This window comes from Corylus avellana, chromosome ca4 (assembly GCF_901000735.1).
Source record: "Corylus avellana chromosome ca4, CavTom2PMs-1.0".
Lineage (NCBI taxonomy): Eukaryota > Viridiplantae > Streptophyta > Magnoliopsida > Fagales > Betulaceae > Corylus > Corylus avellana.
In genome coordinates this window covers 30,378,493-30,404,071 of record NC_081544.1, presented here as the reverse complement: position 1 = coordinate 30,404,071, position 25,579 = coordinate 30,378,493, and the positions used below count along the sequence as shown (strand labels likewise).

Below are 25,579 nucleotides of genomic sequence, written 5' to 3'. Positions count from 1 at the left end.
AAAAAAATAATCTTCGTAAAAATATATTGGCAATTTTTAAACATTAGACGTAGAATTAAAAAAAGTGCACAACTTCGGGGATAAAATGTAATTTTCCCCTGAGAATACAATAATTTCTATCCATATTGTAAGAAATGGGTGGTTGATGGCATCATTCAAAACCAGCCGTTATAGGACTGAATTAGGCAGATAAAAAAAAAAAACAAAACAACAAAAACCCGGCAGTTCTATGGTTGGTAGACAACTCGGTATTTCATTAACGTAACTGGATCTATATTTAAATTGATATACATACTTCAATTTCCAGGCTCAGTAATGTACCAAATCGCTTGCAACAACACCAAAACTCTTCACAATTTCTCTATGCAACAACTCGTGGCGATAAATAGAAAAGAGCAAAGAACAAATGATGATTCAATAAAACTGTGAATGATCAACATTAGCTGCTCCTTCCCCAACAACTTCTCATGTCGTTAACAGTAAACAGATGGGGTCTCAATAATTGAGACAAATAATAACCCATCTAATTTATCCTTGAGCTGTTCCTCCTTCCCCACCATTTCCTTTTCACAGCATTCCCATCTTCACTTCCAAGCTTATGCAAAATCACCTTTGTTTCCCGCAGTCTTGACCCGTAATCCTTCTTCCAAGCTTCAAACATCTGCTTCAACCTTCTAAGCTCCCGGTCTGGATTCAGACTTGCGTCAACTTGACCGGACTTTACCTCCACCAAGAACTTGGCATCATCACCAAATACTTGACTCCTCTGCTCAAATTCTTCGGCTAACCTGCTTATTACACTCAAACTAGCACTCATTGGCCTCAAACCATTGCTCTCAACCCGCTTATCACTACTTCCCATATCTGAGCTGTAGTCTCTGTCATCGCTAGCATTTACTGATGCGTCAGAGTTTCTTTCGGAATCATCAATGGCCAGGCTCTTCTTTGCAATGGAGAGGCTAGATTGTAGGGATCTCATTTGTTTCTGCCACACTTCTTCCATGGATCTCATTTTCAGCTCATATTCAGACCAACGACTCTCATACTGTTGGAGACGTTGGTGGAGGATGTCGTTCTCCTCTTCTTTTTCTCTCAGAGCAGCCTCAGCCTTCAGAACTCGTCGCTGTAATTCAGCAAGGAAGGAAGACTTCACCAGCACCTCATCCGATTCGTTAGCCTGTTTGGAATTCATAATTGTAGCTTTCTCAAACTAAGAGAATATGGGAGATTCAAGAAAGCATTGCATGAAAAATAACTTATATACAGGTAGAACACGATCAAAAGACAAGTTGTCCATACAAGATTAGCGAATATCTTTTTGTGGACACTAGTATTTCCATGGGATTTTCTTTGTTTGTGGCCAACAACTGATCCACGTAATTGGATCTTAATATTTAATATTTCCTTAGGAGATTAACATTGCAGCATAAGGGAGTACCTTCATGTCCCCAGATTTCAGTAGTCCTACATCTCCTGAGCATCTTCTGACCAGCCAGCCACGAATAACTGCCAGATAGCACAAACAAAATCATGAAACAAAATAATGAATAATCTACGGTAATACTGTAGATGTAATGACAGATGAATTTAGAGCTGGCAATATCAAACCCAAGCCAGCCCAGGTTAAACAGGTTTTAGTTGGGTTGACAAAACTAGTTGTCCAAACTCCAATTCAGATTTTAATTTCAAATATAACCTAGTGTTTACAACCTTTTATGTTTTGAATTATATTTTAATGTGCACTCAATTTGCATTGATTTTCTTTGTTATAAACAAATTGGTACATTGAATCTGGGCTGAAGTGCTGAACCCAAGCCCAAATTTGACCCGATCATGAACTCACCAAATTGAACCCATTACATAGTTCTCTGCAAGTTTGTATGAGGCACTCCAATACGAACACTATTACCGAGCTTCAGAGGATTTGGTCCTACCAAGTTAAAATTTCAAATTTTACCTGATTGTATCACAATTGATGCGTCATTTATACTCCGCAATTTCTTCTTAGCAATCCTTCCTTTCATCCGCTTTTGCATTACAATAGCAGCTCTCTGTCTCTGAAGTGTGACTGCATATTCCTTTCTGGTTTTGTCTCCCCGAACAACTGCATGAATAGACGTAGCGATATTGACTCTCACAAACTCTTTTGAATTTCCCCTTAGACAGAATATGAACTATTTCAGCAAATGTAGAGCAAGTAAAGGGAAATACATGACTGAAGAGTGGCAATTCCTCTCTTAAGTTCCTTAAGGTAACAGCGCGCTCGGTGCCCTCTAAAACAGCTTTGAACCCTTAAAATACCATGGAGGGTACGGTTTCTTGTATCCTCGAGCACCCCAATCTGCATCATCATCCTCGGAATTGTTACATCAGAACAATAAAATAAATATGAACTGCATTTTCACAACAGCATATCAACCAAGCCAGGACAAACTAACACAATGTTGAAATAAGCCCTTCATTACCAAATAATGATAACTCAATTGACTTTTATTCTCGATTGATTGAAGTTGGCCACATGAATACTTCTAACCCACTGAGCCCTAGCTAGAGCCATGTCCTTAATTACCTGTCTAAAACCATTTCCTTCCTTATACCCACATCAGAACTTACTATTGTTACCAACTAATAATAATATTATTATTATTAATAACAGTAATAATAATAATAGTATCATTATTATTATGACAATAACAATAACAATAAAAAGGAATTGAACTTAAAATAATCTCACCATAATTACATGCAATGGAAAATTGGCTTCAAATTTTAATAATGACAGAATCCATCCAAACTCGTTGACATGAAAATAACACTTTTTTGGCTGATCATTGAAGCTTTCTATTTCATGTACACTACCTGATTACATGAGTTGCACCGTTTGCACTTCAAATGATACCTTGATTCTTTATAATAAAATTGAAAAACTATTGTGCAGCATCAATACCTTATGAGTTGCTAAAATGGTAATAAACCAAGCTGTTAGCAAAAGTTAAAGCTTGGCTCATAAGGATCACGTTTATGCTTGTTTAGTAAATGAACAAGTTCAAGCTTGATGTAGTAACTACCGTCCCTATCTCTCTTACCCTAATAAACTACCATTCATGTGTCTTTTACGTCACAAATTTTAACCCAGTGTCCAGTGCAACTTGAACCCTTTATTTAAGTTTCAGTGAGAGTTTGTCTCCTCAGTCCAAATCAACTGTTAAGTTGAACAAAAAAAGTGTGAAATAAATGTTAAAACTAAAAAACAGATTTTTTTTTTTTTTTATCTAAACAAATATAAAATGAAAATGCTTGTCAAGGGCAATTTAGTCACTTTACATGCTTTTCCATCAAACTGAATGACTGATTTAAACATAGGGGCAAACTGACACTAAAAGTTCAAAATAGAGTTTGAGATGCACCGAGTTAAAGTTAAGAAAAGTGATACAAGGATGGTAGCTTGTGGGAGAAAAATGTCATTTACCCTAAGTTGTACAATAGAAAAGCCAAGTCCAAGTAAGGAAACGTCAGCTCCTTTAGCCTCAAGGAAAAGGCCCTCATAAACAAGCTCATATAGGTTTGGCAGTGAGCTGAATTAGGATCAGGAACAAGAGTATATAGATTATGAAGAATTTAATTACCCTTCTAAACATTTTTGATTTAAGGGGAAAAAAAAAAAAGAAAAAAAAAAGAAAAAGAAAAAAAAAGGCAAGGGTCTGTATGCTTCCCCCATCATCTCCAGATCCCAACCCACGAAAGAAGCTTCTCTCTTTTATGCAACTACCACACCTTATCATCAAGGGCTTTTTTGGATTATAATTTTCCTTTCTTGATTGAGGAGATGATGATAGAATTTGTAACACTTTGGTGTCTCCTTTAATGTGGACCTAGCTAGTTCATAGAAATGGTGATCCACACTACAGCTGTGAAGTTCATCAAGATTGATGTCTCTTATCTATCTATATGTGTTCCTAATCTCCATTTTCTACCCTCCACTCTAGTAAATTTGTCTTAAATGATCTAACAACAGGAGGTAATGACAGAATTGAAGCTGATATTTGTACTGGTGAAGAAATGGAAGGAAGTTGACAAGGTGGGCGAGGCCAATGAGGATGCGCTTCAAGCCCAAGTCCAAGATCAAGCTCAAAATGAGCTAGAGCTCAGACTCAGTTATCATCAAGCTGATGCAAGCACAAGCAGCCAAGCTTTTCCAACATGTTTTGAGTTGAACTAAAACACATATTTGTTTGCACACCCTAGATATCAAACAATATTAAAATAAAGCGAGCATGCAAATTACAAGCTTATCTACATACACAAACAAGGAGAGAAGCCATTACCACCAATAAGGACTAAACTCTCAACCCCTTAACTCAACTCGACTAAGCCCTAATTAAATTGGGGTTGTCTATCTATATCCTCAAATTAAGCAAGGTAGGCTAGAAGTACTCTTTGCCGCCATTCTAATCTATCTAAAATCACACTTTCTGTTACCTCCCTATTTAACACATCTTTATTCGCTACTTCTACTCATGTTCTTTTAAGTCTTACAAAGAAACAAATAAAATAAAATCACAAGCGCAAGCGCAAGCGCAAACCCCAATATACCCAATTATGGAGTACTCACACATTAGACAAGCTTGTCTCCACAATTATGGTCCACTATGGGCTGCACATAACCCTTATACAGAGACTGTCATGCCTCATTTTTAATCTACTTAACACTGTGGTATCTTCTTGTGGACTCCTACTCAACATGGTGACAAAGCTACTCACCAACAACAAATTCTAGTACTTGACCGAAATTGTATCTCGGATTGGCTCAATCACAGCCCTACAGAGCAACGACAAGAAATGTGGTTGATCAATTACATTCACTTATAGTACATGTGCAACTTCTTGTCCAAATTCATTTTCCCATTCCAATGGGAGGGAGGACTTCTTGAATAGTATTAAGAATCCATGTCCTTGTATCTTCCATGAACTACCTCATGGATAAATGCCATGCACCAACTAATAATTTAGCCAAAAACCAATACCAAATATATAAAGTACCTGTCCAGTTCGGAAGAACAACTTTGTGTAGCCAACTTGATACATTTCAGGCAAGATATTGAACTGATGAAGAATTGCAACTGAAACACTAAGTGGATCCTGATATGCGACATTCTCCAGCAGAAGAAAACCATATCTGATGTGAGATTTAACATCAGATATCCGCCAAGCCAAAGAAACAAAAAAAAAAAAAAAAATCGTAATCAATTAGGAAATATATAAGAATTTTTAAAGCTGTAACTGAAGATAAAATATTATCTTTCTTTACCTTCTGGCAAACTTCTGGTGGGACATTCTGGTGGGAAAGCCAGATCTTGATATTCGTACTACTTCTAGGACTCCACAACATCTTAACTGCTGCAGCACAAGTCCTTGCTCATACAATTTGGGAGACTGAAGGTTATTGGGCTTGATACAACGTATGAAATGAGGTGTGGTGCTTTCTAGGCGTTGCATCAGTAGGAATAATTGACCCTGAATACCAACAAAAACAAGTAAATAAAAGCAATACAATGAGCAGATGAACTACCTGTACTGAAACAAGAAGAAAAATAAAATAAAATAAAACCTTTACCACAGTATACAATTTTGAGAACTGTAAGCCTCAAAACCTCATAAAGGATGGCTATCTACTTCTTTTTAATTCTCTCAAACCTAAGACCACTGCACCCCTTACCCACCTTTGCCAAGTCCCACAACTGGGGATTCAATGTGGAAAAGCTTAAGCTTTTAAGACATCGGGTGATTTAACAATTATCATCCATCTATGAGCTAAATTGAGGAAGTGACTAAAAAAAGAATTAATATCAGTGTCCAACCAGATCAATTCTGAACATTGTGCAATGAAATTTCACAACTTGACAAATATACTTGAGAAAGAGAAAAATAAAGCAAACCCCAAGAATATATATAGATTGAAGATTTTATACATGCTACAAACTCATCAATATCAAATATAAGTGAACGAGGCTTGCACAATAGAATAGATTTCATAATAAGTTCACACTATCTTGCTGCAAATTTCAAATTCAAAACCAAGCTTATGACTCATAATTGGGAAGTAGCGTACCTTAAATTTTGTAGCAACACTTAGCTTTTGGGAGTCTGCTCCACCTGCTTTATATAAAGGACCAGCTACAGGTTTCTCAGATTGTGCAAGCATACTAGAAGCAAATATCTGAGGAAGGCGACAAGAGCAGGAGGACAAAAGTTGAATGGAATCTAGATGCAGTAAATCCCTGTTCTTCTCCAGAAATCCAGTTGTATCATATGTAACCTGAGTGGAGGAGCAAGTTGAACCATCTTACAGTCAACTAACAAGAACAAAATGAACCAAAAGAATTGAAGTTCTTTTCCCCCTTTTTAATTAGCAGTTTTGTCAATAAAGAAAATATGTGGCACTCGACATTTGAAAACATGACAATCTAACAAACAGTACCTATGCAATGGCCATTGTTCCAAATGTAACACAAATGGGATCAGGCAAATGATTTACACTTCATAAAATGAAGCATAATCAGATTGCTAGATCATCTCTGGATAAGAGGGTACCAAGCAGTTGAGAGAGGACTGAAGGAAAATAACAGAAAATATAAATAATGACAAGGTAATACCTCCCCCGCATAGTGACAGACAGAAAAGGCTTTTCCTCGTTCTCCTCTGAAACAAGAATTGGAATTCAGATGCTGCTTAAGCTTGTTGGCGAAGGTCAAATCCGTGCCATTCGGGAAAGTTGACTCCTCATCTAACAAGGATAATAACCCCAATGGTTTCTGCACATAATTTTTTTTTTTTTTTTTGAATAAGTAATTCAATCTCATTAATAAAGAGCAGAGGAGCACAACCTTGGCACACAAGAAGTCAAGAAGTATACTAGAAAAACCCTAACGAAAAACAAAAATCCAAAAACTCAAGAAAACTAGGAAAGGAAGAAAAATGTCAAGTTGTAGTTATGAAGGTTCGAACCCATGTCTAATTTGCCAATGATAAAAGGCATTAGTACCAAAGGCAAGCTTTAGAATTTTGGATATCATAATTGATTCCATTCTTCTATTTTTCATCTTAACATCATCATTAAACAGCACGCAAGTAAAGAAAGGAAAAAATCCAAGCTCTTTACATGTTTCATTAAGCAAATGCTCAAATAATAAGTACTGCTCAGCTTGGTTCAATTGCAGCCCTTCTTCTTCTTCCTTATATCCAGTGGGGTTCTGGTGTTTTCCTCTTTAGCATATTCTTTTATTTTAAACAAAATAAAAATAAAAGATTAAAAATATTTTAATTTTTAGCTTTACAAAGGTGACTTCAACTAGCACTCTCAACAATGTTTTCAAGAAGTATTGGACATACAGAAAACCAACTGCATCACAAAAAGTAAAAAGAGTCGTTATGGTTATATGACATGTTTAGACGAACTTTGTGAGCAATACTTTTCACCAGGGTTTGACCAAAACACTAGGATTAAACTCGATCAAGGCATAACTAATAAAAGATGTAGATTAGTAGGCTTATTGCCTAGCCTGTCCTTCCCTGGAAAAGGTGTCAAGCTACATTATGCATGCCAACCTCCCCCCAACCCCCACCCCTTCTCTTCCCTTTTGTCCCCCCAATTCTGTAACTAGTATTCTGCACCTACCTAGATGCCACAAAACTCATGATAGCAATGATGTTGGAACTTCAACTTCTGGTAATCAGCGGGGCCACTAATGGACAGGCCAAGCCATTGAAATGGGGAGATAGAAAACAGTACCCAGTTTCCAAAGCCCTAAACTTGCAAGAACTAAACTAAATTTTGATGGATAACAAACGTGCCAAGTATTATTCTACCAACACTAAAGCAGTAATGAAAAAAGGCAGAATCCCGATACATGCATTGAAAGCATGGAACAACACTCCAAACACAAGGTCCCAATTTGGAACAATAAACTCGCCTACTACGAACGTTTTGATAAGTATTTTTTTTATAAGTTACTACTAACGTTCTAGAAGATAACCTTGCAAATGCCAAAAAAGTCCAGAACTTTTACCAACAAGAGGGCACAACCAAAGGAAACCCATTTTTTCCCCTAGCAACTGAAACTCTTTTGGCTCAAACTCTACACATTTTCCTAAGCAAGCCACTTATCTATAAGTCGTTCCTTCCATATTTACAAATAATATTAAAAAAAAAAAAAACAATATTAACATAAAACCAAAATTACTGAATCATAAGAGGTTGTCAAAAGCCAAAAGGACAACCAAGATTTTTGAAACTTAGAAATACTACAAAACAAAATTATTACTACAGGGAGTATCTTTCCCAAATGAGTAATCCTATTTAGCAAATTAATGTATAATTGTCATACAACTGGATGACGTGGCTGTAAAAATCAACCATTGGATCAACATTTTTTTTTTTACAATGGTTGATTTTTACTTTCACGTCATCCAGCTCCCCAAATATCCCATTTTCTCGATTTGAGATAACATCTTCGTACACTTAATCTCTCAAAGAACTACACCCAAACTAACTAATAATGACCAGCCCCCTACAACAGATAAAGAATATTCGCAACCAGTCACTAACCAATGCAAACACCCATTTGTACAGAAGATAATCATGCAGATCTGGATATGAAGTATCCAAACATCTAATAGACTTGCTTTTCTTTTCCAGTAGACATGCAACCATATATAATATGAATACCAATCACTATCCACATACAAACTGTTGTCTAAAATTTTTGAAAAAAAGGAAAAACATGGCATTGCACAACATCTAAAAATAGGTGTAAAATTAAGTAATTATTTTCTATACTACAAATCGGGGAAAATCCACAAAATGCATCTGATGCATCAGGATCTGTACCTTTTCAAAAAGACTAAGACAATCTTGGTTGTCTTCAAAATCAACTTTTGTCCAGTCAATGCCATCTTGGATGTATTCCTGAAAAATAAAATGGATAGTTAACATAAGTAAGCAAATTATCTTTTCAAATATAGCTCCTTGTTCAATTCCTTTCTACAGATTTTAACACATAACAAACTGGATATAGTAGGATAAAAAAGATCAAGAAGTTATCAAAATTTAATTTTACCCTGAGAATCTAGTTCAATGGGGGCAAATCAAGCCTCTCCAGCAAATGATTGATTATCAAGAATCAAACATCTTGTCCCTCAATAAGCACTTTGTTCAACATGCAACTATATATAGATATACACATATAGGCCCTGTTTGTTAAACAACAAGGCCTTTTTCACTGTACTGTTGACATTAAAAAAATTTAAAAAAGAAAATAACGCTTGGTATAAAAAAGTAAAAAAGTGGTATTGAAAAATGAAAAATTTTGTTTTGTAGTGATTTTTTTATTTAAATAGCAGTAAAAAGTAAATGATGTGATATAAAAGCGAATTATGTGATATAAATTTTGTTTTGATGTTGTTTAACAAACACTACCATATAGGTGGAAATGGGTGAGGTTCCATCAACCATCATGAGGCACTGCCCTACCATAGTTTATCCTCCTCTATATATGAATATTTGTTTGTGCGTGTGTAAGCAGGCTAAAGAACTAATATATTAAGATAGAAATCCAGCCAAACAACTATATCACTCAAGAATAGAATGTTCATGGGTATACTCATGTGTTCTCTTTCTAGAACAGTGGAACAAAATAGCAATGTATTCTCTTTCTAGGGTTATGCTCATGTGCTATTTTTTGGTTTTTGTCATTTTAAACTAAGCCTTAGCAATATGGCTTCCACTTGTTTTGGCAAATAATCGGAATAGCTGATCGGTTTTCCATGGAACTCAACAGAATAAAGGATTGCTCAAATCTGTATGGTTTTACATTCACTTTTAATGAGATTGGATTATTACTTATAAAAAATAAAGAACATACAAGATAATACCTCTTGTTCTAACTTGAATAGATGACGATTAAAGTGCTGCTGCAATCTCTCATTTGCATAATTTATGCAGAACTGTTCAAAGCTATTCCTCTGCAGATACAAATATTGTATACCATAAACAATTAGTGCATAAAAGAAGAGAGAGAGAACTACAGCAGGAACACAATTGAAACATACATCAAATGATTCAAAGCCATAGATATCAAGAATGCTGATGGATCTGCCAGTACGCCGTTTGCCTACTGCAAGAGATTTGTTGATTTGTTCAACCAGCCACTCAAACAAACAAGCATAAATTGATTTTGCCAATGCATCTCTTGTGTCAATGGCCTGAAAGACAAAACATAATTTTTCGATCAAGGAGAGGAAAGTTACTAGAATTGGTCAGACTCAAGGACATATTCATATATTTTCACATGTAAAAAAAACTTCTAAGATTCCACAAACTTAAAACTAATTCCAATTCTAGAATGAAGAGAGTGTCAGCCAATGATTAGGACCTAGCTCTTGAAAACTTTGATTATAATTGTGGGACAGCCTTTTTTTCGTTCTTTTTTGTTATTCATTTGCGTAATTCTGGGACAGAAAGCTTAATCCCAGATAACATTTAAAAAAGATGAACAGATAAAGAAAGGCATGAAAGTCTCTGTCCAGTGAAGCAGATTCTGTTATATGGAGCTAAAGCTTCACACTCTTGAAAATACTAAAATTAAGATTAACCTTGTATAAAAATGTAAAAACTCACCCAAGGAAAAGAAAAAATAAATTTCAAAGCATTAGAGACAAAAACAAAGACAAAAAACAAAAAAGAACAAAACAAAAACAATTATCACTGTATTTTACTTTCTTTTATAGGCAAATATAAAGGATTGCAACCATACAGAATTTAACACGAGACATCACACTCCACATCTAAGTTGAAGAGAGAGAGGAGATGACATTTGGTCTAAAGACCTTGACTATTATTGTATAACATAAAGCAATTTGAAAAAATTATTTAATTTTTAAATTTAAGTTCAACTCTCTATGACTTGACTAAACATCTGTCAATACCTACTAAACCACCACTATGGGAAACAACCAAAACCAATCAGTAATGCCACATGCCTCAAGTTGTGTCAACTTAAGAAACAAGGAAGTGCTGCAATCACAACTATATTATAGTTTCACAAAAGGATCTTTTCTCTTTTAGATGAAGAAGACAGAGAAAGAGATAGGGAGAAAGAGAAGGGGGGGGGAGAGAGAGAGAGAGAGCAAGATTTGATAAATCCACTCAAAATCCTCTTCAGCACAAGCTTCAATTCTAAAGAAAGACTTAAAAAACGTGTTACATGCCACTCATATGAGCCCCAAAGCACTTGGGTCTGGAAATATGAAACAGACATTTTCAGAGGAGCCTCACAATCCAGCAATTAAACCATGATCCCACCCACAACATTGTACTGATCAGGTAGTTGACATCCATGTTGAGCAGTCTTTACATGATGAGGGAGAATCAACAATATCAAATAAATTTAAAGGAATGTTTCTCAATCCAAAGACTCCCACTACTCTTGGGAAGTTGCTTCATCTCTGCCTAATTTTTATGCCAAATTTACATGGTGCACGATCTACAATCTACAATTGAAAAGATAAATTTTTCCATGAGTCTTCTTACCTGAGATAGTGTTAACTTTTGGACAATATTATCATTCCCAACTCTCATCGTGCGAGTTGACAAAGCCAACTTAAGCTCCTCAATGTCACATCCAACTAATTTAGCAACATTAAATAGACCTGAAAGTAAAACAATTCAAGCTCATGTTGAGAACATACGAGCACAGACAATAGGAAAGGACGGAAAGAAGGAATTAACCAGGAAGGTCAAATTCATAGAAGTAACTTCATTTTACGCAAAAATTCATAAGTAAAATTTAATGTATAAAGAAGATGCATATTACTGGTACGATAGAACAAGAAGAAAGTATGGACCAATAAATCATTAAATGTAAGTCTGGCATTGAAACTGGTTGCAAGGACTTAGGAGTCTAAAATGTAGCAAAATCTGTTGCAAACGATGCCCAAGAAACCATCCAACTGCAAACTCTTGGAAAATTAAATTAAATAAAGCTTTGACAGTCCTTTTTTTTCTCCCATCCAATTCCATAATATTGAAAAATGCCAACAGCAAGCATATGTCTTGCACTGCCAAGACAACTTTGAAGAATTATTGACAGAAGAAGCCAGCTTATATGCAATAATAGCTACAGACAAATCAATTTAAAATCATAGAAACTCGATCACCATTTCTGTTCAATAAATTTGTCAACATCTCAAATCATCTCCAGCTAAGATGACAACAGCAGAAAGAACCATCTTTGTTTGGACACCCACATATTAACTCGTCTCTGGGCCATGCACATAAAACAATTAGTTGACTAGAACTTGACTTGGATGAGAATTAGATCCTTCTAACTCATTTGCAAAGCCCAACAAGAAAACAAAAGAGCATATGTAGGAGCATGTCCTATCTTCAAACTCCAATTCTCACAATTTCTTTCAGATTCTTAGGACTGTGAGAGAAACCAGGATCTGTCCTACATGTCCTATCTTCCAACTCCAATTCTCACAATTTCTTTCAGAAACTTAGGTCTGTGAGAGAAAGCAGGATCTGTTAACAAATGATTTCTTCAACCAAGGTATTTTGGCTATATGCAACTTCAGACAAGCCTGGGTAAAAAGAGCAAAATTTTTCTAGCCCAAACCTTCCTTTATAACTACACCCCCATCAAATACTGAATCTAATCTTTCTTTTTTTTTTTTTTAATTTTTATGTCGGGGAACCTCTCCAAGGCAGGGCTTTTTGGATCCACCCCTGCAGAGTAACCGGTCCCGTGCACCGCACCTTCGGAAGTTTACCTACACGGAACTGGTTAAATCGCTGGCTTTTCACCAAGGGGTGTGGCCCCAAAGGATTGACTGCACCCATGAGGTGTTGATCCTTGGACCTAAGAAGGGATGATACCTCAAGACCAAGGCCTCCACCACTTAGGTCAACCCCTTGGGGTTAAGTACTGAATCTAATCTTAAAAATATTGGGCCATTATTTGCATTTACGGATATTGATCAACTATCTCCCATGGATCCAAACCCTCTTTTGGAGTAGCTCTGAAGGCACCCCACACCCACACAAATCCCTTGAATGCAATAAAACTTAAATTTGAAGCATTCTTCCTTGGGAAAACTGGGAGTCAGAATAATTCAGGAATCACTTGGGGCATGTTATAGCCGGCTTATATTAAAGTAATCTATGTCCTTGTTGACTGATCTTAGGTATGAAAGAGATTTTTGTCCTAGAAAAATTCTATGATGGAGACTTTTCATCTATATCAGTTAAGTTAAAAATGCTCTGCAAGGCCCTAGGAGATAATTTCAATTTGTGAGTGAAATCCAAGATATAACCAACATGGCAAGTACTAAGCTCTCTTGCATTCTGTTAAATCACCATTTATCCCAAAAACTTAAACCGGTAGGAAATTGTGAATTTAATCATTTAATTAATATTGTAAGACTCTCCCTCGTGTAGTCTCAAATTTCCTCTCAACAAGTAAGCCTAACAAGTGAAATACTTAATGAATTGGAGGTGATTTGTAGAGTTTGGTTCGAACCCAAGGACCGTTACATGTTATGTTGGCATATCCAATTGGGAACAAATCGCAATACTGGAAATGCATTTCACTTTAAGTTCTAGAAGACTTTTACCTTCATCCGTCACAGCTTCAACATGATTTTCATTATCAATCACAGTAAACGAGATGTTTCCTAGCCACAAGACAGCAGCAAGCATTGCAAATACACTCTGTTGGTCTTCTTTGCTGATATGGACGACATCCAGAGCTTCCTAGAGAATGGCCACAGCCATAGAAAATTAATTTGCAAATCAATTTTTTACTTCTTAGGACCCAAAAAAAAAAAGCATGAACCGTACTATAAACCTGAAATGTATACGGGAGTTTAATTCATGATAAGAGAAAAAGTACCACAACAATGCGAAATTGTTCAGCATCATTAACCCCAGTAATTGAATAACAATTGCTCTGCCTCAGATATTTATACTCGTCTGCACTCCTCAAATTTAGCTTCTCTGTGTTTCAAAATTAAATGGAACAAAGAAACAGATAAGGCAAAAGAATATAAATTGACATGTATGGGATACAGGTCTTCAAACAAATCAAAGCAGAGCAGAATGCCATTCAAGGCAAATAACACAGTGAATGGATGAAAGGACTATGACATTTAGCTGTAATGTTAAGTATCTCCTGACCTAAAATAAAAAGATAAAAAATCATATCACTAAATTCTTAGAATCAGAAATTATCAATTTAACATCTAACAGACGAAAGCCATAATAGTGCAGAGGTACAAGCATGAGATCTACAAGGACAAGTCAAAGTCAATATTCTAATCATCAAAAATCCAAGAGACCAGTTTTACAATTTCATACTTTCTGAAGTCTTATAAAATTAATTCACCAATTTTACATAAAAGGCCAATAGAAAACTAACATAAATGTAAAGTTTCCTTCACTCTATTATTCAGAATTTGGAGACAGTAGTAGAGACAAACATATATCAATCCATAGAAGTTCTATATTAAGATACCTAACCATTTCCCTTCATGTGAATAAATAATAAGCTTCAAAATGATATAAATAACTGGCAATAATTACCTCTTAGATCAGTAGGAACCCCAGCACAGAGCTGATAAAATATATGATATGACCTTTCTCCCTCTGTGCATTGGACCACTCTAGACTGTTGACATTGTAAAATGAAGAAGTGAGTGCCCAGAAAAAAGAAGAAAAAAAAAACACATTGAGTTAATAAAAACCAAATGGGCCAGAACAATAGACCACAGTGATAAAGAATTACCTTTTCAAGTAAAACTGTGTACAATAAGCAGAAGCAACACAGATTCAAATCAAGGTCAGTTCTGAACTTTCAAAAAATAATAATTACAAATTAATAAGCTACAACTTAATCCGGTAAAATAATCAGTACAAGTGAACTTACAGGTTTGAATATTGGCACCAGATATTTTTCCAGTTTCACTGAAGTGAATTTCAATGAGCTTTCCCTGTGACATTTTCACTAAGGTTATCAAACCTTACAATATAAAATGCCATAACTTCAACATTTTCCATTACTACTGCTAACCCTCATTACAAGCATGTTAAAGTAGTAATTCATGAGAAGAACAAGGAGCTTACAAAGCGACTTGAATTGTCATTTCTCAATGTTTTTGCATTACCAAAAGCTTCTAAGATTGGATTAGTCTTCAATATCTCATATTCTATTCCGCTTCCACCACCAAGAGCAGCCAAATATTGCATCGCTATTTTTGCAGTCTCAGTTTTCCCAGCTCCACTTTCCCCACTGAACAATTAAATGCACACTTATAAAAAAGTACACATAAATACGGTAGCTGATTGAAACAGCACAAACTGAATGTATCCTCTACTACTGTATTAAATCTCTCATTTTCCATCATGATTGCTACAAGCACCACATAAATTGCTAAGTTTTTTATTAGGGACTCAGCATAATAACAACAAAACATCCCATTGATAAAACTGCTTTCTAGCTGAAGTTATGTTTACATGTTTTGTGTTGTGCATAGGCACAAAATAAAAATGTACAGGGAGTGGGCTTTGCATTCATATACCTATTACATGCAGGGATTTCAAACTAAATGGCTCAACACCATGGCAACAAAACAACAAAGAATCCTATCTCTTGGTAAATATGAGAATCTCCAAAGGAGAAACAACGTAAGGAATTAATTTTTCAGATCCAGTACAGACACTTCTTTCCAGAAGATTCTTATGTTTCTCTTCTTCCAAAACACATTACACGAGACAGACATGCTACGGGCTAGAGTGTTTTTTGTTTGCATCTGGGTTTATGTCCACAAAAGTATAACAGACCCCTGCTTTGATCCAATCATCAAAAAACCCCGTCTTCTACAAAATGCTATGGGCTTCTCAAAGATAGGAAACTTCTCCAATATCCAGCTTTTCCTCCGAGCCAAATCAAACATGGAAGCTGCTGGTATGACGCTCCTCAGAATTAGTAATACCTCACACTTCTAAAAGATAGTAATACCAACTCTAGTTCTCAATCACATAACCATTTCTCGAAGTTAAAATCCCATAGCCAACCAGCAGCTAACAACTCTCAGAATCCTCAAAATATGGAAATTAGCAATTCATATAGTTCGCCAAACTTTGACCCCTTCCCGGGCCTCAAACTAATGCTCATTACCTTAAAAGCGTCCCCTAGAACCTCACCTTCCTAGCCACAACTTCTCTCCACAAACTATCACTTTCAAAAGCCAATATCAAAACCCACTACCTCAAAAAAATATATGACATAAAACTAAATCTTATGCCTGGAAAAGGTAAGACTGCAAGCAATTTTCCATTTAAACTTGGGCAAGAAAAATTTTCATACAAAGAGCTCAAAGAATAAATTCAAATGCCTATATTGGCAGCAGCAATGATGACAAATTTAAGCAGCCATAGAATAAATTTGAATGCCAAGTTTAGTATTGGCAGTATGAATGATGAAAGTTAAGCAGATAATCAGTGCCAATAAATTCATGGATCTTGTGACCTCCACTGATATGGGTTTTGGCATCTAGCACAGATGAGAGATGTCTGACACATGAACTGCATGGCATGGGATTGTAATTCTATGAGCGAATTTTCAAACTTTAGGTATTCTAAACTCATAACAAGATTATCAGTGAGATTCCAGCAATGTCACAAACTCCTCCCACCTCTCATTTTGTCTTCTTTTATCCTCTGTTTATAATTTCCTCTTGATTGCACATTTCACCAACTCAGTAAACATGTTAATACCTCATATGCACCAGTGTCTAAGCATCCAAAACACCATAAACTTGTTAAGACTGTCCTTGTAACATAACCAGAGATCTTTGCATTTAGAAAATGGGAAAATTCAATTATATCCCGTGTTTAGGCTTTAAAGCACAGATCTCCCATTGTGGATTTTATGGTCATACTTACAAACAGAAAATGGGTAAAAAAATTGTAGGACTGAAAGGTATTAAACAATTACAATATCCTAACCAAACATTCTCTCTCAGTATAATCAAAGTGACAAGTCTCCAGTTAAAAGCTTTCGACAAAAGATTTACTCATCCACATACATAGTTCGAAAAGAATGACTAAGAGGAATTGCACAAAGTTAGTCAAAATCTACTGACCTTATAATGATGGATTGATTTACTTCATCTGGAAGAAAAAGAAGCAAAGTAAGAATACCACACACTAATGACGTTTTTTGGAGAGAAGCCCTTAGCTCCTGAAAACTCAGTCTTGTAAAATTACAAATTAGAGAAATTACCTCGTACCATTTCCCGGATAGCGGTGTCCGTAATTGCATACACATGTGGACTCTCGATAGACTTTAGCTTATATGCTTCAATGTAATCATTTCCATATAAAGAAACTTTCTTAAAGGGATTTATAGCGACCAAAACAGGGCCAGCTTTTGTCTAAAAAGCAGAGAGTTATACCATAAATCCATCAGGTGAAAGCAGAACATTAGAAGTAGAAACCAAAATATAAACACATTCAAAATAAAAACATAGAAATACTTACATATATCATATCTTGGTTGTATCTACACTGAATATTGTATAACACTGACGGTTCATTTAAATAACTTAGCTGCATAAGATCATCTACACCATCAAGTATATCAGGATTTGCTGGTACCAAGCTTTCAGTTTTTACATTTAAAACCTACAAAAGAAAATGTGGAGTAAACATCTAATTGTGATTAAAATTGTAATTCACAAGTCCCAAAAGTTCTCTTACTTTCCCACCAGGCAGTGAAATAACAGACTCAGATGATGAAGTTGCTAAAATCTTCCCCAGCTCCCAATTCCCATTTGGAAGTTGAATCCAAGACTGAAGCTTCTGTAACAGTAAACTTCAACAACTACGTAACAAATACTAAATAGTATGTTAAAACTGTCAACTCAATTGACTGTGATTCAGATACAACCAACACATTATGATATCTACTATTGCATATTTTTTTCAATTTAATTTCTATAGTTGCATTACTTCTAATAATTCATGCAAACTGCAAGGAAACTTACCAACAGAACAAAACTACAAATGCATTCAAGCCACTCTGAGAAATATACAAGTAATAAGCATCAGTGAACCGCCTACTTATAGAGTTCTCTTTGTTGACACTTGTTGCATATGAGATATAAGAGTCATCTTAACCTCTATACAAGTCAATATGAAAAAATAAGAAACCACAGACAATACTCCTTCAAGAAATCAAGGAGCAGAAATAAATTATCAATCTTTGGTGCAAGTTCTGAGTACAAGAATTCTTATAATCCAACATCTCAAAACTCACGAGCAAGTATTTCTCTAACTGGGGAAAAATGATACAGCCATGAGTAATGATAGAAGTCCCTCTTGTGTCACTCCAAAAATAATGTGGCTTTTAAAATCACCATTGGGCTTGTGATTGATCACTATTAAATTTTAATCAAATGGTGATTTTAAAAACCACCTCATTTTTTTAGTGACACAAGAAGGACTTCTAAAATTACTCATACGACCATGGACTAAAGTCAAGTTGCTACCTATAGAGTGATTTTCAGTTCTGGCAGCTTAAGAGCTTTTAATGCATTGAGCCATTATCATTATGTGACATCCGATTGAAGCAAGACCTATGGTTCAAATGGTTTTTAAATTGAACCATTCGTTTAGGTACTATAGGAATTTTTTAGCAAGGACAGATCTGGATTTATAAAATTCTTGGGCATAATTATATTTTTAGGGTTATTTGCTAAATTATGTTTAGTCTATAGATTATTCTAGAAATTTAAATAGGATTAGTTTTATTAGGCATTTAGTTTGTTATTCAAATCAGGAATTCTAGCTTTAGCAAATTAAACGAGTTAATCATCTATATAAATAGGTTTAAGTGCATTCAAATAATTCAGACTTTGATATTAGAAAAGATTAAGTTTGAGTATTGAGAAAAATCGCCTAGCATTATCTCCTTTGCTGTTCACTGGTACTATTCACCAGTAAGCCCCAGGAAAGTCACAAACTTTCTATTCTCTTCTCTCTTGTGCTACCCCAGATTAAGCACTTCTCCTTACCCATGACAATCTAAAACTGTATATATTCTCACCGTTAAATAGCCTATCAAAGAAGCTTTTTGTCCAGAATTTTCAAGTGACCTGCTTGCTTCAAGAAACAATGATCTTGATCTCATTCCCTATCATTTCAACACCCTTATAAATCTTTGAACCTAATCCTTTCTTTTAAAATTTTAAACCCTAAATCCATGAATTCTCTTAACCCGAAGCCCACCACCCACATCATTCTTCAAACTAACCCATGAGGTACAGAAGAGAACCAAGGGAAAATGAAGCAAATACTGGAAGAACATTTGTAGACCAGGGAGCTCTAACATTGTAATTATCAAAAGATTAATATATTGAGAGACAAGGTAAAAACATAAGTTGTATATTTTTTTCAATTTTTTTTTTTGTTATAAGTAATAACTAGTCTTATTAAATTCTTTAACTGCTAACATATTGCATTGGCCTGGTAACAACTCATGGGGCCAAAAATAGCAAGTCAAACACTTTTTCAAACCAAAAACAAAAAACAGTTACCCAAAAACACTGACAAACATAAATATTACTAGGGGTGTCATTTCCATCTTGTTCTATAAATACAAACTAAGAGCCATTGTATCTCAAAGTTATAAATAAAACTTAATGTCGGTGGTGTTGTTACTAAAGTTTTATTCATTTCTTCATGCCAAAAAAAAAAAAAAAAAAGAAGATGAATAAAGTCAAGAAATAAATGAGACTATCAAGACAAATTTAAGATAGGATGGAATGTATGGTGGAAATAAACATTTGTTACAACTACTTCTACATATATATAATTATGTAAATATATGTATGTATCTGTGTATATATGGTATACATATATATAAATAGATTTCTTCTTGTTGCTTAGTTCCATCACTGCTAATGACTGAGTAGCCATTTGATCTTTGTGTTGCTTCCTACCTTCTACATTCAAGCAAAAATTCTAGAAGTCCTAATTCAAATACAGAACACACTTACATGCCCTAAAGCTTCTGTTCTCAAACCAATAAAAAAATAATTAAAATTAAAATTAAAAAAACAAAAAAAGCAACAAAATCATTACTTTTTGGGCCTCGAGTGCATCTCATTCTCTTTTACATTTCAGTTGCTCACCCATTTTAGCATGCCAAATGCCCCCTATTGTAGACGTGTGTAACTCATAAATACATAGTTATGAAGATTGTATGTATAAAACAATAGATGCAAGCTAGAGAAAGTACAAAAATACAAAATTTAAAATGAAGACAACCAAGATAACAAGGACTTCTCTTACATTCTTCTAGAAAAATCAAATAATACCTTGTATATCTGAAAGATATCAAAGCTTGGCAGGAAAAGAAAATTTTAGCCAGAAGCCACAAAATACCTTCTTTGCAGTGTAGGAGGTGGTGTCATCCCACCTACATTCACTACGTGATGCCGAGATTGAAGACAAATGTGAAACCACTGAATCCAATTCTTCATCAACAATCAAGGGCCTGTCTTCAACTGATATTGCATTCCCACTATATGGGGAATCCTCAATAACTTGACCCCTGTAGCCCTCAACTCCCTCAACAACCCCGTCACTTGAATCACCATTTTCAGGAATACTCGACGAGATCAAATAAGTATTTCGCAAATTCCCATCATCGGATTTTTCAAGACCATCAGAAGCTGGGGAACCCGTGAACCTAAAATCCCCAGGCAACGATTTGATCGACTGGAAAGAAGGCGAGGCCTGAGAATTCTGCGACATTTACCTGAAATGTGTTCCAATGAAAAAAAAAAAAAAAAAACTCAGATTTTGAGAGTATTGGCAGAAGCAATGGGATACAAATTAAGATTACAAAAAAAAAGCTTATTTTAAAACCAAAAAAAGCAAATAAAACTTTAACAAGGACCCACTCAATGACTTATCCTATGAACTTAATGGCGGGGACCATCGTTTAAGATACAGACTCTAGTGCTCTTTACTTATCAGTCACCATTGACATGTTCCAAATCCAAAAAGTTGCTAAAATTTTCAATTATCTTCAAACCCAAACTAGTCGCTGGCGATATGATTTCAGCAAATTTAGGAGTCCAAACACTTTGAAGTGGTTAATACAATAAAACATTCCAGGGATCCTCGATCTGACCCTTATCTTTGAACTCTTTTGACAATTGAGCCCAATAACTAAACTTCGAATTATTTGACAATGCACTTCTACACTAACACGTCTTTCACCTTGATGCATTGTTTGGTTGCTGAGAACTACAGGGAAAATCAAAGAAAATAACTTTGAGTTAAGAGGAAACTAGACATTCTGAATTGCAAAGTTTTCATTATCTAGGGACCCAAAAAAAAAAAAAAAAGGGTCTCTCCAAGGCAACAAATTAGTCAAATTAAAAAATAAACCAAAAAGAAAATACCAGTAAAACCCAGATTCTAGGTTTCTTATCTTGTTCTTCAGCCAAGCTAGTAGTTAAAATTAGAACCAGTACCAAAAACAAAAACACCCCAAAGAACCTAGATAGTCAAGTTCTTTGCTTTTGCTTCATTTCTCAGCAGCCAAACAGAGATTTCAACTTAAAAGAACACAAATTCTGAAACTTGGAGCGATCTTTTACTTACCTCAGAGAGGAACTCAAAACCACTTTAGATTTTCACTCAAAGCAGAGTAGAACTCCGATCGACCGCCAAAAAGAAACCCAGAGAGAACTTCTCAGAACACAAGAAACCACTTGAGAGAAATGTGAACTCCGAAATAGATTTGGCGAAGAACGTGGAAATGAAAAGCTTCTCAAGGTGAAATCTTCAAAGCATGCAGAGATAATTATGAACAACAATCAAGATGGTCACGGTGAGTCTGACAGAGAGATGTTTGGATTCCGAGAAAGTGGGCGAGAGAAAATGAAGGAAAATCCGAAGCGTGTGGAAAGTGCAGCTTTTTCCTGCTTTGCTTTTTTCTCTGTTTCACACATATGCTTGTAAGAACTTGAATTTTGGTTTTTGAATTGTTTTTGTTCAACTTAAAATTTATTTATTTTTTATTTCCGAGCCATTCAAATTTCGAGGTTTTTGCGGACCAACCGAATTTAAAAGAAGATATTTAAATTCTAACGTAATGGAAAATTGGGCTTGTTTGACGATATTAACCTTGTCAGTTTTTTTTATAAAAATACAAAATGGCGGAAGTATCTAAAATTAACTGAACCTTTTAAGGGGGAAAAAAAAAAGGCATTATTACATTTTGAACAATATTTTTTCCAACCTAAATTATTAAATTACATCAAAAAAAAAAAAAAGGAAAATTACAGTACCTCGGGCCGATTTCAATTCGACCTCTAATGTTTCCCTCCTAAAGTTTTTGGCGATTTTTAATTCGACTTCCAATGTTTTAATTTTTGCAATGCAACCCCCTTCCAAACTTACAAATTTTTTTTCAATTCGACCAATGTTGTCCCAAAATTCTCATATTGCCCCTAATTTTTTTATTTTTTATAAAATAAAAAATAAAAAATTTTGGGGTGCAAAATGGTCAGATGGCCAAAAGCCACCCCGATTTTTTTAAAAAAAAAAAAATTATAAGCAACAGGAGACCTTTGGGATAACATTAGTCTACTGAAAAAAAAAAAATTCAAGTTTGGGGGGTGCACTGCAAAAATTAAAACATTAAAGGTCGAATTGAAAACGTCCAAAGCTTTAGGGAAGAAAAGTGTAATTTTCCAAAAAAAATAAAAGATTATTAAATTACATGTGTTTTAAAATCAAGTTTTTTTTTTTTTTTTTAGAGTATGAAATTTTAACATATATTATTTAAAATGTATATAAAAATCAAGTACTCTAAAAGATCAACTTTATGTGCTACCGTTTTCATCCAACTAAAAATTAATGTAAAAGAGTGCGAAAGTTTAATGTACACAGCAATCATTGGTGAGACCACATGACTGAGAAGAAAAGAAAGAAAAAAAAAAAAGTTTATTTTTATCAATAAAAAGACAAACTTACAAATATAAATTTGGTAGGAAATCAATTTGGTCTTGACACATTTATGAGTAAACTTGGCATGAGTTGTCTAGTTGATAATACCAATTTTTAAATTCCAAAATGAGGTACTCTTGTTTTTTTATTTGTTGTGTGGTTTTTGAATCTTGATTGAAATTCAAATGATTCATGAGCATCTTGAATTATGGAGTACAATTCCTTTTGTATTTGAAATGATTTAATTATATGCTTAAAACTACAACAATTTTGTTATGATCTTTATTTATTACTTAGTATTATGATCTACATTTTTCTTTTCTTATTATTAATAAATAATTTAATCATAGTCCCTACTTGTGTGTGTATATATATACGACCAGAACACCCAAACTATATTGGCGGTCAAGTGAAAATGCAACCTGGGAAGGATGTGGCCCAAAATGATGGAAAAATCATTTGGAGTAAGAGAACACAATAGAAGCGGGAATTCCTTTAAAGACAACGAGTCTAAAGCCCAATCAAATCGGGATAAGGAGAAACTCATATATGGATATGATAAAACTATTACAACAACATAAATACATAGAAAAAAGCGGGAAAAAAAAAAAAAAACACACACACACACACACACCTTGCTCATAAATCAACAGTAGTGGCGGAGAAAGTATTGGGGACACACTGACACATAAGGGCCAAACGAGGGGGGTGTGAGGGCTAGCTAAAGGCGCAAGGGTGGACTGAATTGACAAAGGTGAAAAATCTAGTTAGAATAAACTAGATCCAAAAACCAAATTAGTAGTAAGAGCAGCGGAGCGCCGGAGACTGAGAGTAGAGTGGTGGAGGAGATGAACGGCATGGCAGATGGAAAAAGGTGACATGACAATTGTAGAGAGGATGAGGCTGGGGAAATAGTAAATCCCTTCAGATAAATTGTCAATGACAATAAATAGAGCCTCAAAAGATTAGAATAAAGCTTCAAAAGAGGCAAAAAAAAAAACCTCTAAAAAGGGATGGGGGAGGAGAAGGGAGGTTTTCATTTAGATTGGAGATACAGTTTGTTAGCTTTGTGATCTACCATTCGTTATGTACTTATAACATCTACATATCCAAAAAGAAAATAATAAAACTAATAATTGTAATTACTTTTTACCAATCAAATTCACCATATAAGATTAAACAAATCTAATAGTTGTCAATTGATTTGCAAAAAAGATGATCTGCAGATGTACAAGAGATATACATGTAGCAAGTTTCTTTCAAAAATGATAAAATTATTGTTAGATAATGGCCTAATTATAGAAAATTAATTAAAATTATTGCAAACAAATTTCAAGCTGTCATTGTCCCTGCTCTTACATTTTAACTTTTTAAGTCATTTCTCTAAAAATAAGGAAAAAACTGTTCAATTGGTCTCTATGTTTGGACTTTATAACAAATAAATTATTATGATTTGAAAATGAACTTATAAATCCTTTTAGCATTCCTATGTAACACAATGGTATTAATTCCATATAAATTTCGGTTATCTTCTGACAAAAACATTAAGAAATGACTATTTTTATCTTCAAATAATTTTATTATTATTATTTTTTAAAAAAAAAAAAAAAACTTATTTAGAAGTGCCTAATCACCGCCTATAACCACCCCATAACCTAAGTAGTTCAGTCAGTTTTAATGGTGGCTATGAGTGGTTTGGCCACCCCATCGATTGGCTATGGGGTTGACCAAACGACGCCCATAGCTCTAGAAATGATTGACCACCTCTAAAACTGCATCCAAAGTGACATACTCATTTCTAAAGTGGTTATAGGGTTGGTTCGGCCACTATACATCATTTTTGTTCATTTGCTTTTTTTTTTTTTTTTTTTTATCTTTATAATTTTTTTAAGGATAAATTTGTAATTTTAGAAAGTAAAATTGCACTAACTATTCTAGTATATATATATATTCTTAATGATGAATACTGACGAAACCGAGATTTCTCATTTGGGGGGCCAAAATATGTTGATAAGGGTTAAGTATAGTTTTTAAGCCTAAAAATACAATTTCACATATTAAAAACACAAATGTGAGACTTAGCACCGATTAATAGTTTAAAGGTATTGAGTGTGACATACAATAATTCCGTGAGGACAATGCATAAATTAGTCTAAATTGAAGGAGGTTGAAGCCTTAAAGGTAATTAACTTTATAAAAAATAAAACAAAATCATTAGCGTAACCTTTTCAGTTTTAATTTTTTTTTTTATATATAAGAAATTATAATTTTTATTCAGTTGGATCAATATTTGAGAGCTCGTACCAAAAGAATAAAAAGAAGAAATAAGGACATGCAATAGGTGTCAAAAGAAGACGAGGGCAAATTAGTCATTCTATTTGTGATGATTAGTAGCCTGAGAAACGGAGTGACTCATCACGCAACGCAAGTAGCAAAAGCCCTGGGGCCGGCTACAGTGAGTCAAAGACTCAAAAAAGTGTTTTGAAGCCGGCCACG

The 25,579-nt window shown here is 34.6% G+C and overlaps 1 protein-coding gene across 2 annotated transcripts; it reads right to left on the bottom strand.

Moving 5' to 3' along the window:
• Positions 1–50: 50 nt before the first annotated feature.
• On the bottom strand, positions 51–22,094 carry LOC132177243 (myosin-1). Of its 2 annotated transcripts, XM_059589490.1 has the most exons (24): positions 21,734–22,094; positions 20,504–20,879; positions 17,816–17,917; positions 17,597–17,740; positions 17,340–17,490; positions 17,200–17,227; positions 15,179–15,344; positions 14,982–15,045; positions 14,841–14,854; positions 14,639–14,723; positions 13,950–14,053; positions 13,672–13,810; positions 11,588–11,706; positions 10,108–10,260; positions 9,931–10,020; positions 8,888–8,965; positions 6,654–6,812; positions 6,110–6,316; positions 5,309–5,514; positions 5,041–5,176; positions 2,212–2,341; positions 1,958–2,104; positions 1,439–1,506; positions 51–1,177 (listed from the first exon to the last, which is right to left on the bottom strand). In XM_059589490.1, the coding sequence occupies exons 2-24, from the start codon at positions 20,873–20,875 to the stop codon at positions 524–526; spliced, it is 3,516 nt and encodes a 1,171-aa protein (XP_059445473.1). In that variant the 5' UTR covers positions 20,876–20,879; positions 21,734–22,094; the 3' UTR covers positions 51–523. The 2 variants fall into 2 exon arrangements, with proteins under 2 accessions (XP_059445473.1, XP_059445474.1); XM_059589491.1 differs by lacking the exon at positions 21,734–22,094 and having other exon boundaries at positions 17,816–17,939; positions 20,504–20,578.
• Between the last annotated feature and the right edge of the window lie 3,485 nt (positions 22,095–25,579).